Source organism: Onychostruthus taczanowskii, unplaced genomic scaffold (assembly GCF_017590055.1).
Source record: "Onychostruthus taczanowskii isolate IOZ18803 unplaced genomic scaffold, ASM1759005v1 scaffold235, whole genome shotgun sequence".
Taxonomy (NCBI): domain Eukaryota; kingdom Metazoa; phylum Chordata; class Aves; order Passeriformes; family Passeridae; genus Onychostruthus; species Onychostruthus taczanowskii.
In genome coordinates this window covers 190,206-202,831 of record NW_024499629.1, presented here as the reverse complement: position 1 = coordinate 202,831, position 12,626 = coordinate 190,206, and the positions used below count along the sequence as shown (strand labels likewise).

The following is a 12,626-nucleotide window of genomic DNA, read 5'->3' as shown; positions in this document are numbered from 1 at the left end:
GGTGGGGGGCACAGTGGGGTGGGGGGGCTCTGGAGACCAGGGTGGGTGGCACTGGGGACTCTGGGGACAAGGACGGGGCTGTGGGGGACTTTGGGGTCTGGGGCACATCAGAGTGGGTGGCTCTGGGGACCAGAGCACATCAGGACATTGGGGGCTCAGCAGGACAGGGTCCCCACCCCAAGAGTGGGGTGTGGCTGTGTCCCCAGCCCCACACACAGGGCACAGCCGTGTCCCCCAGCCCCACATACAGGGTGTGGCCGTGTCCCCAGCCCCACATACAGGGTGTGGCCATGTCCCCAGCCCCACATACAGGGTGTGGCCGTGTCCCCATCCCCACATACAGGGTGTGGCCGTGTCCCCATCCCCACATACAGGGCACAGCCGTGTCCCCATCCCCATGAGCAGGCCTGGCCGTGTCCCCAGCCCCCTGTGGGGTGCAGGGTGGGGTCTCAGCGCTGTCCCCCCATCCCCAGGGACAGCCTGCTGCTGGAGGCCGGGTTCCTGGCCGTGCTGGTGGCCCCCCTGCGCCTGCTGCGGTGGGGGTCCCCGGCCTGGAGACCCCACGACGCCGTCACCTTCTGGGCCGTGCGCTGGCTGCTCTTCCGCCTCATGTTCGCCTCGGGCGTGGTGAAACTCAGCAGCCGCTGCCCCACCTGGTGGGGGCTCACAGGTGAGAGTGCAGCTTTGGGGGGCTCAGAGGTGAGAGTGCAGCTTGGGGGGTCACAGGTGAGACTGCAGCTTTGGGGGGCTCAGGTGAGACTGCAGCTTTGGGGGCTCAGGTGAGAGTGCAGCTTTGGGGGGCTCGTGCAGCTTTGGGGGCTCACAGGTGAGAGTGCAGCTTTGGGGGTTCAGGTGTTGGTGAGGGCTGCAGCTTTGGGGGTTCAGGTGTTGGGGGACTCACAGGGGAGGGGGAGCCTCAGCTCTTGGGGGGAATCCTCCAGTTTTGGGGCTTGTGAAGCTCATGAGCTGCTGCCCCACATGGGGGCTCACAGTTGAGGGGTGCAGGTTTGGGGACTCAGGTGTTTTGGGGGTGCAGGTTTGGGGGTTCAGGCACTAGCCTGGAATTCCAGTGAATTAATGGAAAGTAGATTATGGAAAGCCCCCCCAAAGCCCCCTGGGTCCCCCAGCCCCAAGGTACCCCTCAATTTGGAAACATTTTTGCACTGGGAATCTTTTCCTGGTTTAGCACTGGTTATACTCTGTGACAGGAAAATCCGGGATTGCCCCGGGATTGGGGTGAGTTTTTGGGAAGTAGATTGTGGAAAGCCCCAATCCCAAGGTACCCCTTAATTTGGGAACATTTTTGCACTGGGAATCTTTTCCTGGTTTAGCACTGGTTATACTCTGTGACAGGAAAATCCGGGATTGCCCCGGGATTGGGGTGAGTTTTTGGGAAGTAGATTATGGAAAGCCCCCCCTGTGTCCCCCCAATCCCAAGGTACCCCTCAATTTGGAAACGTTTTTGCACTGGGAAGCTTTTCCCTGATTAGCACTGGTTATACTCTGTGACAGGAAAAACCGGGGTTGCCCCGGGGTTGGGGTGAGTTTTTGGGAGTAGATTGTGGAAAGCCCCAATCCCAAGGTACCCCTTAATTTGGAAGCACCAGGAAGCTTTTCCCAGACTAGCAGTGGCTGTCCTGTGACGGGAAGAGCCGGGTGGCCCGGGGCTGGGGTGAGTTTTGGGAAGTAGATTGTGGAAAGCCCCCCCTGGACCTTCCTGTGCCCCCCAATCCCAAGGTACCCCTCAATTTGGGAGCATTTTTGCACCGGGAAGCTTTTCCCAGACTAGCAGTGGCTGTCCTGTGACGGGAAGAGCCGGGTGGCCCGGGGCTGGGGTGAGTTTTGGGAAGTAGATTGTGGAAAGCCCCCCCTGGACCCTCCTGTGCCCCCCAGTCCCAAGGTACCCCTCAATTTGGGAGCATTTTTGCACCGGGAAGCTTTTCCCAGACTAGCACTGGTTATACTTTGTGACAGGAAAAACCAGGGTTGCCCCGGGGTTGGGGTGAGTTTTGGGAAGTAGATTGTGGAAAGCCCCAATCCCAAGGTACCCCTTAATTTGGAAGCACCAGGAAGCTTTTCCCAGACTAGCAGTGGCTGTACTCTGACGGGAAGAGCCGGGTGTCCCGGGGCTGGGGTGAGTTTTGGGGTTTGTGGCCGTGCCCCCAGCGCTGACGTACCACTACGAGAGCCAGTGCATCCCCACGCCGGGCGCGTGGCTCGCCCACCAGCTGCCCGTGTGGCTCCAGAAGCTCAGCGTGGTGGCCACCTACGTCATCGAGGTGGCCGTGCCCGTGCTCTTCTTCGCGCCCCTGCGGCGCCTGCGCCTCTTCGCCTTCTACTGCCAGGTGGGCAGGGGGCTGCTGGGGGGTGGGCATGGGATCATCCTCGGGGGAGGGCAGGGGGATGCTCGGGGGGTGGGCATGGGGGATCATCCTCTGGGGTGGGCAGGGGGATCATCCTTGGGGTGGGCAGGGGGATCTGTCCCCAGCCCTGTGACCCCACTTTGTGTTTAGGGGGTCCCCATGGGGACCTCTCCAGGCCTGGGGTTCCCTCGTCCCTGTGGCCATGGGGACATGTCCTGTGCCATCTGTCCCCAGCCCTGTGACCCCCCCCTTTGTGCTTGGGGGTCCCCATGGGGAGTTCAGGGTGCTGGGCTTGGCTCCTCACTCATGGGGACATGTCCTGTGCCATCTGTCCCCAGCCCTGTGACCCCCCTTTGTGCTTGGGGGTCCCCAAGGGGGCCTCTCCAGGCCTGGGGTTCCCTGGTCCCCGTGGGCACTGGGAGGTGACGTGGCCACGCTGGAGGTGCTGTCGGGGTGTGCCCTGTGTCCTCTGTCCCCCCCAGCCCTGTGACACCCCCCGACCCCACCCTGTCCCCCCCAGGTGCTGCTGCAGGTCCTCATCATCCTCACGGGCAACTACAACTTCTTCAACGTGCTGACCATCGTGCTGGCCTTCTCCCTGCTGGACGAGGAGCACGTGGGGCGCTGGCTGGGCCGGCCCCGCAAGAGGCACGGCAGTGGTGAGACCCCCGAGCCCACCCCGGGGTGGGGGGCTTCCCTGGGGGGCTGGGGACGTGGGGGAGCTGCCACACTGAGCCCAGCGCGGGGATGTGAGGCACAGCTGTGAAATCAGGGAGTGGTGGGGAGGGCAGGGACCTTAAATCCCATCCCGTTCCAGCCCCCCCATGGCAGGGACACCTCCCGCTGTCCTGGGGTGCTCCAAGGACACCCAGGCTGGCCTGGAGCTGCACAGGGACTGGGGACAAGGGATGGACAGGACACAGGGAATGGCTCCCAGTGCCAGAGGGCAGCCATGGATGGCATCTTGGCCATGAGGAATTCCTGGCTGGGCTGGAATTGCCAGAGCAGCTGGGGCTGCCCCTGCATCCCTGGCAGTGCCCAAGGCCAGGCTGGACACTGGGGCTGGAGCAGCCTGGCACAGTGGCAGTGTCCCTGCCATGGCAGGGTGGCACTGCAGGGGCTCTGGGGTCCCTTCCCACCCAAACCATTCCAGGATTCCCTGGATCCTCCCTGGTGTTGGGGCTGGAGCTCCAATGGGTCAGAGCAGGGTGTGGGAGGAGGAGGAGGAGGAGGTTTCATGTCCCTCATCCTCTGAAATCGGGGAATTAAGGATAAACAATCTGTGTGAGCCCATCCCTCCTGGCATTGCTGCCAGCCCACAAGGGGCTCCCACCCTTTGGAATTCTGTATCCCAGTGAGGCTCTGCTGCTCCTGGGCCTTTCCCTCCTCCCTCCCTTTCGCTGCAGTGCTGGAAGCAGTGGGACCCCCAGCATCCCTGGTTTGGGGGGGTCCTTTCCGGGCTGGACAGGGGATGGGTGACCCCGGGGGTGTGGGGACAGCGGGGTGATCCCGGGGGTGTGGGGGACACCAGGGTGATCCCAGGGGTGTGGGGGACACCGGGGTGATCCCAGGGGTGTGGGGGACACCGGGGTGATCCCAGGGGTGTGGGGGACACCGGGGTGATCCCAGGGGTGTGGGGGACACCGGGGTGATCCTGGGGCTGTGGGGGACACCGGGGTGATCCCAGGGGTCTGGGGACAGCAGGGTGATCCCAGGAGTGTGGGGACAGCGGGGTGCTCCCAGGGGTGTGGGGGATACCAGGGTGATCCTGGGGGTGTGGGGGACACTGGGGTACCCTCCGGGGCATGGGGAAAAGCGGGGTGCCCCCAGGAGCATGGGGGACACTGGGATGACACCCTGGGAGCTGGGAAGGGGTGCCCCCACTCCGGGATTTGAGCTGTCAGACGCAGCCTGAGGGGGTTTTAACCCCCCAAACTGGGGGGGCTGAGCCTCTTTGCCCCCATAACACCCCATTTGTGCCCCCCCAGCTGTGCCTGCGTGCGGGGATGCTTCTGGAAGCTCTGGGCCACCCTGCAGTGGGCCGTCATGGCCACGGCCACCGTGAGCCTGTTCGCCGTTAGCCTGGTGAGGCCTGGGGGCCACGGGGCTCTCGGGGACCCCCAAACCCCCCTGAGGCCCTGACGGAGCCCCCTGCCCCCCAGGTGCCCTTCACCTACATCGAGCACGAGTCCAACGGGAAGCTGTGGCCCGGGATCCACCAGATGTTCGGGGCCGTGGAGCGCTTCCAGGTGGTCAATTCCTACGGGCTGTTCCGCAGGATGACCGGCGTGGGCGGCCGGCCAGAGGTCATCCTGGAGGGCAGCTACGACGGGCACAGCTGGACGGTGAGGCTGGCCACGGGAATGGGCACAGAGGCTGGGCTGGGCACAGCTGGGCACTGAGCCAGGGGTGAGGACACAGTCAGGGCTGGGAAGGGGGTCTGAGCTCATGGAGTCCAAGCTCCAGTCCCACAATGCCCAAACTCCCAAGGCCCAGTTTTTCCTGCCGAGGAATTGCCCCAGAGCTCCTCCTGCCAAGGCCAAGGGGCAGCCGAGGGCAGGAGCAGGGAATGGGTGGATTCATGGAGGTGGGCCACCACTGCCCGTGTCCCCAAGTGCCACATCCACACAGCTTTGACATCTCTCCAGGGGTTGGGGACTCCAGCCTGTGCCAGGCCTGGAGAGCCCTTTCCAGGAGGAATTTTCTCAATATCCAACCTAAACCTTCCCTGGTGCAACTCGAGGCTGTTTTCTCATCCTGTCCCTCACTGGGATTAGAGCCACCCTGGGTCCTTTTCCTGGGGCCGAGGTGACCCTGGGCAGGACCAGTGGGATCATTGGTGGGATCAGGTTCTGGATGTGTCCTGCTCCAGAATCCCGGGATTTTGGGTGGGCATGTCCTTTTCCTGGGCCTGAGGTGACCCCAAGCAGGATGAGACACATGGCTGGGGACAGCACCCTGTCACAGCATCCTGGGATTTTGGGTGGGAATGTCCATTTCCTGGGTTTGAGGTGACTCCAGGCACTCGGTGGGATTGGGATCCAGAGGTGTCTTGCCCTAGAATCCCAGGATTTTGGGTGGGAATGTCCTTTTGCTGGGGCTGAGGTGACTCCAGGCGCTTGGTGGCATCGGGGTCCGGAGGTGTCTCTTACAGAATCCCAGGATTTTGGGTGGGAATCTCCTTTTGCTGGGGCTGAGGTGACTCCAGGCGCTCGGTGGGATTGGGATCCAGAGGTGGCCTGCCCTAGAATCCCAGGATTTTGGGTGGGAATCTCCTTTTGCTGGGGCTGAGGTGACTCCAGGCGCTCGGTGGGATTGGGATCCAGAGGTGGCCTGCCCTAGAATCCCAGGATTTTGGGTGGGAATCTCCTTTTGCTGGGGCTGAGGTGACTCCAGGCGCTCGGTGGGATTGGGATCCAGAGGTGGCCTGCCCTAGAATCCCAGGATTTTGGGTGGGAATCTCCTTTTGCTGGGGCTGAGGTGGCCATGGACTGGACCATGCCCTTGGTTGGATCAGGTTCTGGAGGTGTCCCTGTCACAGCATCCTGGGATTTTGGGTGGGAATGTCCATTTCCTGGGTTTGAGGTGACTCCAGGCGCTCGGTGGGATTGGGATCCGGAGGTGTCTCTTACAGAATCCCAGGATTTTGGGTGGGAATGTCCTTTTGCTGGGGCTGAGGTGGCCATGGACTGGACCATGCCCTTGGTTGGATCAGGTTCTGGAGGTGTCCCTGTCACAGCATCCTGGGATTTTGGGTGGGAATGTCCATTTCCTGGGTTTGAGGTGACTCCAGGCACTCGGTGGGATTGGGATCCAGAGGTGTCTTGCCCTAGAATCCCAGGATTTTGGGTGGGAATGTCCTTTTGCTGGGGCTGAGGTGACTCCAGGTGCTCGGTGGGATTGGGATCCGGAGGTGTCCTGCCCCAGAATCCCAAGATTTTGGGTGGAAATGTCCATTTCCTGGGTTTGAGGCGACTCCAGGTGCTCGGTGGGATTGGGATCTGGAGGTGTCTCTTACAGAATCCCAGGATTTTGGGTGGGAATGTCCTTTTCCTGGGACTGAGGCGACCCCAGGCGCTCGGTGGCATCGGGGTCCGGAGGTGTCCTGCCCCAGCATCCCGGGATTTTGGGTGGGAATGTCCTTTTCCTGGGGCTGAGATGACCCCAGGCGCTCGGTGGCATCAGGGTCCGGAGGTGTCTCTTACAGAATCCCAGGATTTTGGGTGGGAATGTCCTTTTCCTGGGACTGAGGCGACCCCAGGCGCTCGGTGGCATCGGGGTCCGGAGGTGTCCTGCCCCAGCATCCCGGGATTTTGGGTGGGAATGTCCTTTTGCTGGGTTTGAGGCGACTCCAGGCGCTTGGTGGGATTGGGAGCTGGAGGTGTCTCTTACAGAATCCCAGGATTTCGGGTGGGAATGTCCTTTTGCTGGGGCTGAGGCGACCCCAGGCGCTCGGGGGCATCAGGGTCCGGAGGGGTCCGGCCCCAGCATCCCGGGATTTTGGGGGGGAATGTCCTTTTGCTGGGGCTGAGGCGACCCCAGGCGCTCGGGGGCATCAGGGTCCGGAGGGGTCCGGCCCCAGCATCCCGGGATTTTGGGGGGGAATGTCCTTTTGCTGGGGCTGAGGCGACCCCAGGCGCTCGGGGGCATCAGGGTCCGGAGGGGTCCGGCCCCAGCATCCCGGGATTTTGGGGGGGAATGTCCTTTTGCTGGGGCTGAGGCGACCCCAGGGGTCCGGAGGCGTGCGGTCCCCGTTGCCATGGCAGCCGCTCCCGTCCCGCAGGAGATCGAGTTCATGTACAAGCCCGGGAACGTGAGCGCGGCCCCGGCCGTGGTGGCCCCGCACCAGCCCCGCCTGGACTGGCAGCTCTGGTTCGCCGCCCTCGGGCCCCACCAGAGCAGCCCCTGGTTCAGCGCCCTGGTGCTGCGCCTGCTGCAGGGACAGCCCGACGGTCAGGGACCGCGACACGGGCTGGGGACACGGGGTGGGGACGGGGGACACGGGGCTGGGGACGTGGAGGGCAGACTGGGGGCTCTGGGAACAGGGCAGGGGAGCTGGGGGCTCTGGGGACAGGGGACACGGGGCTGGGGGCTCTGGGGACATGTGGGCTCTGGGAACAGGGCAGATGGGCTGGGGGCTCTGGGGACAGGGGACATGGAGGATCTGGGGACAGGGGACACAGGGCTGGGGGCTCTGGGACACAGCCTATCGTGGGACCTCCCCAGCATCGGTGCCACTGTGGTTTTGGGGTGTCCCTGGCTGTGTTTGGGGTGTCCCCACAGCCCTGGAGGTGTCCATGTTTGGGGTGTTCCTGCAGCCCTGGGGTGTCCCCGGGTGTATTTGGGTGTCCCTATTTAGGTTTGGGGTGTCCCTGGCTGTGTTTGGGGTGTGCTGGGGGTGTCCCCGGGTGTGCTGGGGGTGTCCCTGGCTGTGTCCGGGGTGTGCTGGGGCTGTCCCCGGGTGTGCTGGGGGTGTCCCTGGCTGTGTTTGGGGTGTGCTGGGGCTGTCCCCGGGTGTGTTTGGGGTATCCAGGGTGTGCTGGGGCTGTCCCCGGATGTGTCCGGGGTGTGCTGGGGGTGTCCCGGGTGTGTTTGGGGTGTGCTGGGGCTGTCCCCGGGTGTGTTCAGGGTGTGTCCGGGCTGTCCCCACCCCCCGGGTGTGTTTGGGGGCTGTGTTTGGGGTGTGCTGGGGCTGTCCCCGGGTGTGTTTGGGGTATCCAGGGTGTGCTGGGGCTGTCCCCGGCTGTGTCCGGGGTGTGCTGGGGGTATCCCCGGCTGTGTCCGGGGTGTGTCCGGGCTGTCCCCGCCCTGCTGGGGCTGTCCCCGCCGTGTCCCCCGTCTGACCCCTGTCCCGCAGTGATCCGCCTGGTGCAGACGGACGAGTCCCGGTACCCGTTCCACGGCCGCCCGCCCACCTTCCTGCGGGCCCAGCTCTACAAGTACTGGTTCACGGCCCCCAACGAGGGCAGGTGAGTGGGGAGGGGCTCCTGCGGGCCCCCCCAGCCCGGCCTCGGGGGGCTCTGGGGTCACCTGAGCCCCCCGTGCCCCCAGCCCGGGCGCGGCTCCGTGGTGGCGGCGGCAGCACGTGCAGGAGTTCTTCCCGGCCGTGTCCCTGGGAGACCCCACGCTGGAGACCCTGCTCAGCCAGCACGGCCTCAAGGTGGGCACGGGTGGGCCCCGAGACCCTCCCTGGCTCCTGACCCCCGTCCTTCAGCACCCCTGACCCCCCCTGCCTTGCCCCCAGCTCTCCCCCTGACCCTATTCCATTGCTCTTGACCCTCTCTTCCTTCACCTTGATCCCTTTCCCTCGCCCCCTCCCCAAGCCCCCTTTCTTCTCCCCTGACCCACTTCCCCCACCCTGAGCCCCCATCTCTCCCTCGTTCCCCTGGCCCCAGCTCCCCCTCCCTAATGGGGTAAGAAAAGATAATCTCAGTTTCCTGAAATAGCAGAGAGGAGCTCCAGACTCATGTAGTGGGCAGACATGTGAAAGCAGAATTATTTGTTGTACCTGTCTCACTAATCTTGAAAATTACTTTGTTAAAGGGAAAAACTAATCCGTATTTAATTTTCAGTGGGACCACTTAAAATTAAATTGTGTTGAAAACAGGACATTTTGTTCTTACTCTGTCTTTGGGAAAATGAGATTTTTAGTTCCAGTGTGGATTTTTCAAAAATCAAAATTGTGCAAAACACAAGCAGTGCCTCTTTATGCCATTATGGAATTATGTGTCTGCTTTTTAGCTGACCTTTGCCAAAAGCATCCTGGCACCTGCTGGAAGCAAAACAAATGAATAGAAACCTTTCTGCACTTCGTGATCACTTCTCATCAAGGAAGGGAACATCAAAAAAACATCTCCAGGCACATCCTGCAGGAGCTCTGGCATAACAACCCACCAAACTGAAATGAACATGGGTCCTCCTGCGATCTGGGTAATGGAACCCTTTCCTCGTGGATCTCACTCCTCTTCTTCATCACTCATCTGCTGCCAAAAAAAGACCCTTGCCCTCCACATTTACAGCCTAAATAGAATCAGGGAATCACTGAGGTTGGAAAAGACCTCCAAGATCATCATGTCCAGTTATTGACTCAGCAGCATCAGGCCCACCCTTAACCCCTGTCTCCAGGTGCCATCCCAGATGGTTTTCACCCCTTTCAGGGATGGTGACACCACCGCTGCCCTGGGCAGCCTGTGCCCATGCCTGCCCAGCCCTTTCTGTGAAGAAGCTTTACCTGATGCCACCCTGAGCCTGCCCTGGCCCAGCCTGAGGCCGTTCCTTCTCCTGTTGCTGTTCCCTGCAGCACAGCCTGACCCCCCGGCTGTCCCCTCCTGTCAGGAGCTGTGCAGAGCCACAAGGTCCCTCCCGAGCCTCCTTTTCTCCAGGCTGAGCCCCTTCCCAGCTCCCTCAGCCTCTCCTGGGGCTCCAGCCCTTCCCCAGCTCTGTTCCCTTTCCCCCAGGACAAGCCCCCTGACCCTTTCCCCTGCCCCCTTTCCCCCAGGACAAGCCCCCCTCTCTCCGCCGCGCTGCCGCCGCGCTGCCGCGGCTGCTGGGCTGGGTGCGCCGCCTGTGCCAGCCGGTCTCGGGCCCTGCCCTGCTCTGGTCCCTCTACCTGGTGGCCGCCACCGCGGGGCTGCTGCGAGCCCTGGCCCGGCGGGCCCGGGGGGGACAAGCCCCCGCCCGCCACAAGGGACCCCGGGAGCGCAACGGGGCGCGGGGCACGGAGGGGGCGCGGCCCGAGGGCCGGCACGCCAACAAGAGGAAGAAGTAGCCCCCGCAGCCCCCCAAAATCGGGGGGCAGGGAGGGGGTCCCGGACACAGCCAGGCCTTGGGGACCCCTTGGGGACACCTCCCCAGTGTCCAGGCACTCCCGGGGACCTCTCCCTGCTAGCTGGGGACCCTCCCTAGGATTTGGGGGCTGCTTGGGGACATGTCCCAGTGTCTGGGGACCCTGCCCCCATGCCCAGGAACCCCTTGGGCACCCGGCCCCAATGTTGGGGGACCCCTCCCCAGTGCCCAGGGACCCCTTGGGGACCCCTCCCCAGTGCCCAGGGACCCCTTGGGGACCCCTCCAGACCCCACAGTGTGGGGGCTCAGCACAGGTCAGGGGCTCAGAGCGGGTGGGGGCTCTGTGCCCGCGGGCTGGAGCAGTTTGGGCAGTGCCAGCCCTCCGTTACCCTGCCCGGCCCCTCAGGTCACTTTGGGGTCCCCCCTGGCACTTTGGGGTGCTCCCTCCTCGCGGGCTCTGCCCATCCCGTGGTTCCCCCTGCCCGGCTCGGCCCGAGCCCAGAGGTTTCCTATAATTTTCTAATTAAAAGCCTTTGACATTCCAGCCCCGCGGCTCTCCTGGATTGGGGGGTCCTGGCCAGGGGTGCAGCAGCATCAGGTTTATTGTAGAGCCCCGGGAGTGCTGCGGGGGTCCCGGCGGGGTTGGGGGGTCACCAGCAGAGCTGCCCCGGGCAGTATTTGTCGATGAGGCCCTGGTAGTACGCGCGGAGCTGCTGCACGTCGGGCAGCTCCTCCTGCTTGGTGTACAGGTCGAACTTGCTGCGGGGCAAACGGGGGGTCAGGGCGGGGGGCCGGACCTCCCCCCCAACCCCCCAAAGGCGCGGGGGGGCCCGGCCGAGCCCCCAGCCCCCCCGGGCACGCACTTGAGCTCGCGGAGCCAGGGCAGCATGCGGCGGTCCTCCTCGGAGCACAGGTGCCAGTAGTCGCCGTGGGCGTGCCAGGGGTAGAAGGAGTGGAAGCGAACCATGTAGAAGGCCTGGGGTGGGGGGGGGACACGGGTTTAGGGTGCTCCCCCCGCACCCCCAAACCCTCCGGGGGTCCCTGGGACCCCGAGAGGTGCAGAGCCCCCCCGGGAGCTGCAGCCCCTGCAGTCCTTGCAAAGGGGGCAGTGGGGGGGTCAGCGCAGTCCCGGGGGGCACCAGGGCCCCATTTGGGGCGGGGGGGCGCTCCCTGCCCCCAGGAGGGGCCCCCCCAAACTCACCATCGTGGCCCCAGGACATGAGGACGTTGTCCAGGCCGCAGCCGGGCTGGTACATCCCGTACTCGGTGCTGGGGAGGGGGCAGGGCTGAGGGGCTGGACCCCCCCCCACACAGCCCGGCGGGGCCGGGGGTGCAGCCCCCGCCCCCAAACCCCCGGGGGTCCGCCTCACCTGTACCGGGGGTCTTTGCTGTCGGGGTTGTCGTGGAAGGTGGAGTCCCCGTAGACCACCGACTTCTGTACCTTGCAGCCCACCGGGAAGGTGTCCCCGACCACGGCCCACTGCCGGGGGGCACGGGGGTCACAGCACCCCCCGAGGGTCCCCCGGCCGCGGGGGGAGCCCCCCCGAAGCCCCTCCCCAGCGCGCCGCTCACCTGGGGCTCCCCGAACAGCACCAGCACCTTGCCCAGGTCGTGCAGGAGCCCCACGAGGTGGAACCAGTCTGGGGGGAGCGGGGCCGTGTCACCCCCGGGCCGGGGACCCGGCGGGGGACAGGCCGGGCGGCGGCGGGAGCCGGCCCCACCTTTGTCGGGGTGCGCCCGGCGGATCCCCTCGGCCGTCTGGAAGGCGTGGAAGGAGTTGGGGAAATCCACGTCGGGGTCCGACTCGTCCACCAGCTGGTCCAGCAGCTGCAGCGCCTCCATCACGCTCATCCTCCGCTGCGAGCAGCGGCCGTACTGCGCGCTCTGGGGACAGCGACGCGTGGGGACAGCGTGGGGACAGCGCCAGCCCCTCAGCGCTCGCTGCCCCTCGGTGTCCCCCGACGGGCTGGGGTTGGGCTGCAGGGGGAGGGCTGGGACACCCCCGCCCCGCTCTGGTGGCACCGGGGGACGCGGGGTGGCACCGGGGCACAGGGCACGGTGACACCGGGGGACAGGGCACGGTGACACCGGGGGGGACGCGGGGTGGCACCGGGAGACAGGGGGTGACACCGGGGGACAGGGCACGGTGACACCGGGGGGAACGCGGGGTGACACCGGGGGACGCGGGGTGACACCGGGGGACAGGGGGTGGCACCGGGGGCGATGCGGGGTGACACCGGGGAACAGGGGGTGGCACCGGGGGCGATGCGGGGTGACACCGGGGGACAGGGGGTGACACTGGGGAACGTGGGGTGACGCCGGGGGACAGGGCACGGTGACACCGGGGGACAGGGCACAGTGACACCGGGGGGGATGCGGGGTGGCACCAGGGGACAGGGGGTGACACTGGGGGATAGGGGGTGACACCGGGGGACAGGGAGTGGCACCGGGGGATAGGGGGGGACACCGGGGGACAGG

At 64.9% G+C, this 12,626-nt stretch overlaps 2 protein-coding genes across 2 annotated transcripts in view; one reads left to right on the top strand and one right to left on the bottom strand.

The window, feature by feature from the left end:
• LMF2 (lipase maturation factor 2) overlaps positions 1 to 10,169 on the top strand; it is an 11,494-nt gene extending 1,325 nt beyond the window's left edge. The window contains exons 3-11 of the mRNA XM_041405587.1: positions 474 to 670; positions 2,167 to 2,345; positions 2,884 to 3,047; positions 4,352 to 4,448; positions 4,526 to 4,708; positions 7,147 to 7,315; positions 8,221 to 8,332; positions 8,415 to 8,523; positions 9,862 to 10,169. Of these exons, the coding sequence (XP_041261521.1) occupies positions 474 to 670; positions 2,167 to 2,345; positions 2,884 to 3,047; positions 4,352 to 4,448; positions 4,526 to 4,708; positions 7,147 to 7,315; positions 8,221 to 8,332; positions 8,415 to 8,523; positions 9,862 to 10,131 (1,480 nt within the window). The 3' untranslated portion in view covers positions 10,132 to 10,169. The remainder of the gene's footprint in view (positions 1 to 473; positions 671 to 2,166; positions 2,346 to 2,883; positions 3,048 to 4,351; positions 4,449 to 4,525; positions 4,709 to 7,146; positions 7,316 to 8,220; positions 8,333 to 8,414; positions 8,524 to 9,861) is intronic.
• Positions 10,170 to 10,791: 622 nt separating this feature from the next.
• Positions 10,792 to 12,626, bottom strand: part of MIOX (myo-inositol oxygenase) — a 3,931-nt gene continuing 2,096 nt past the window's right edge. Inside the window, 6 exon segments of the mRNA XM_041405583.1 lie at positions 10,792 to 10,907; positions 11,012 to 11,156; positions 11,350 to 11,417; positions 11,519 to 11,628; positions 11,721 to 11,788; positions 11,870 to 12,032. Coding sequence (XP_041261517.1) covers positions 10,799 to 10,907; positions 11,012 to 11,156; positions 11,350 to 11,417; positions 11,519 to 11,628; positions 11,721 to 11,788; positions 11,870 to 12,032 — 663 coding nt within the window. The 3' untranslated portion in view covers positions 10,792 to 10,798.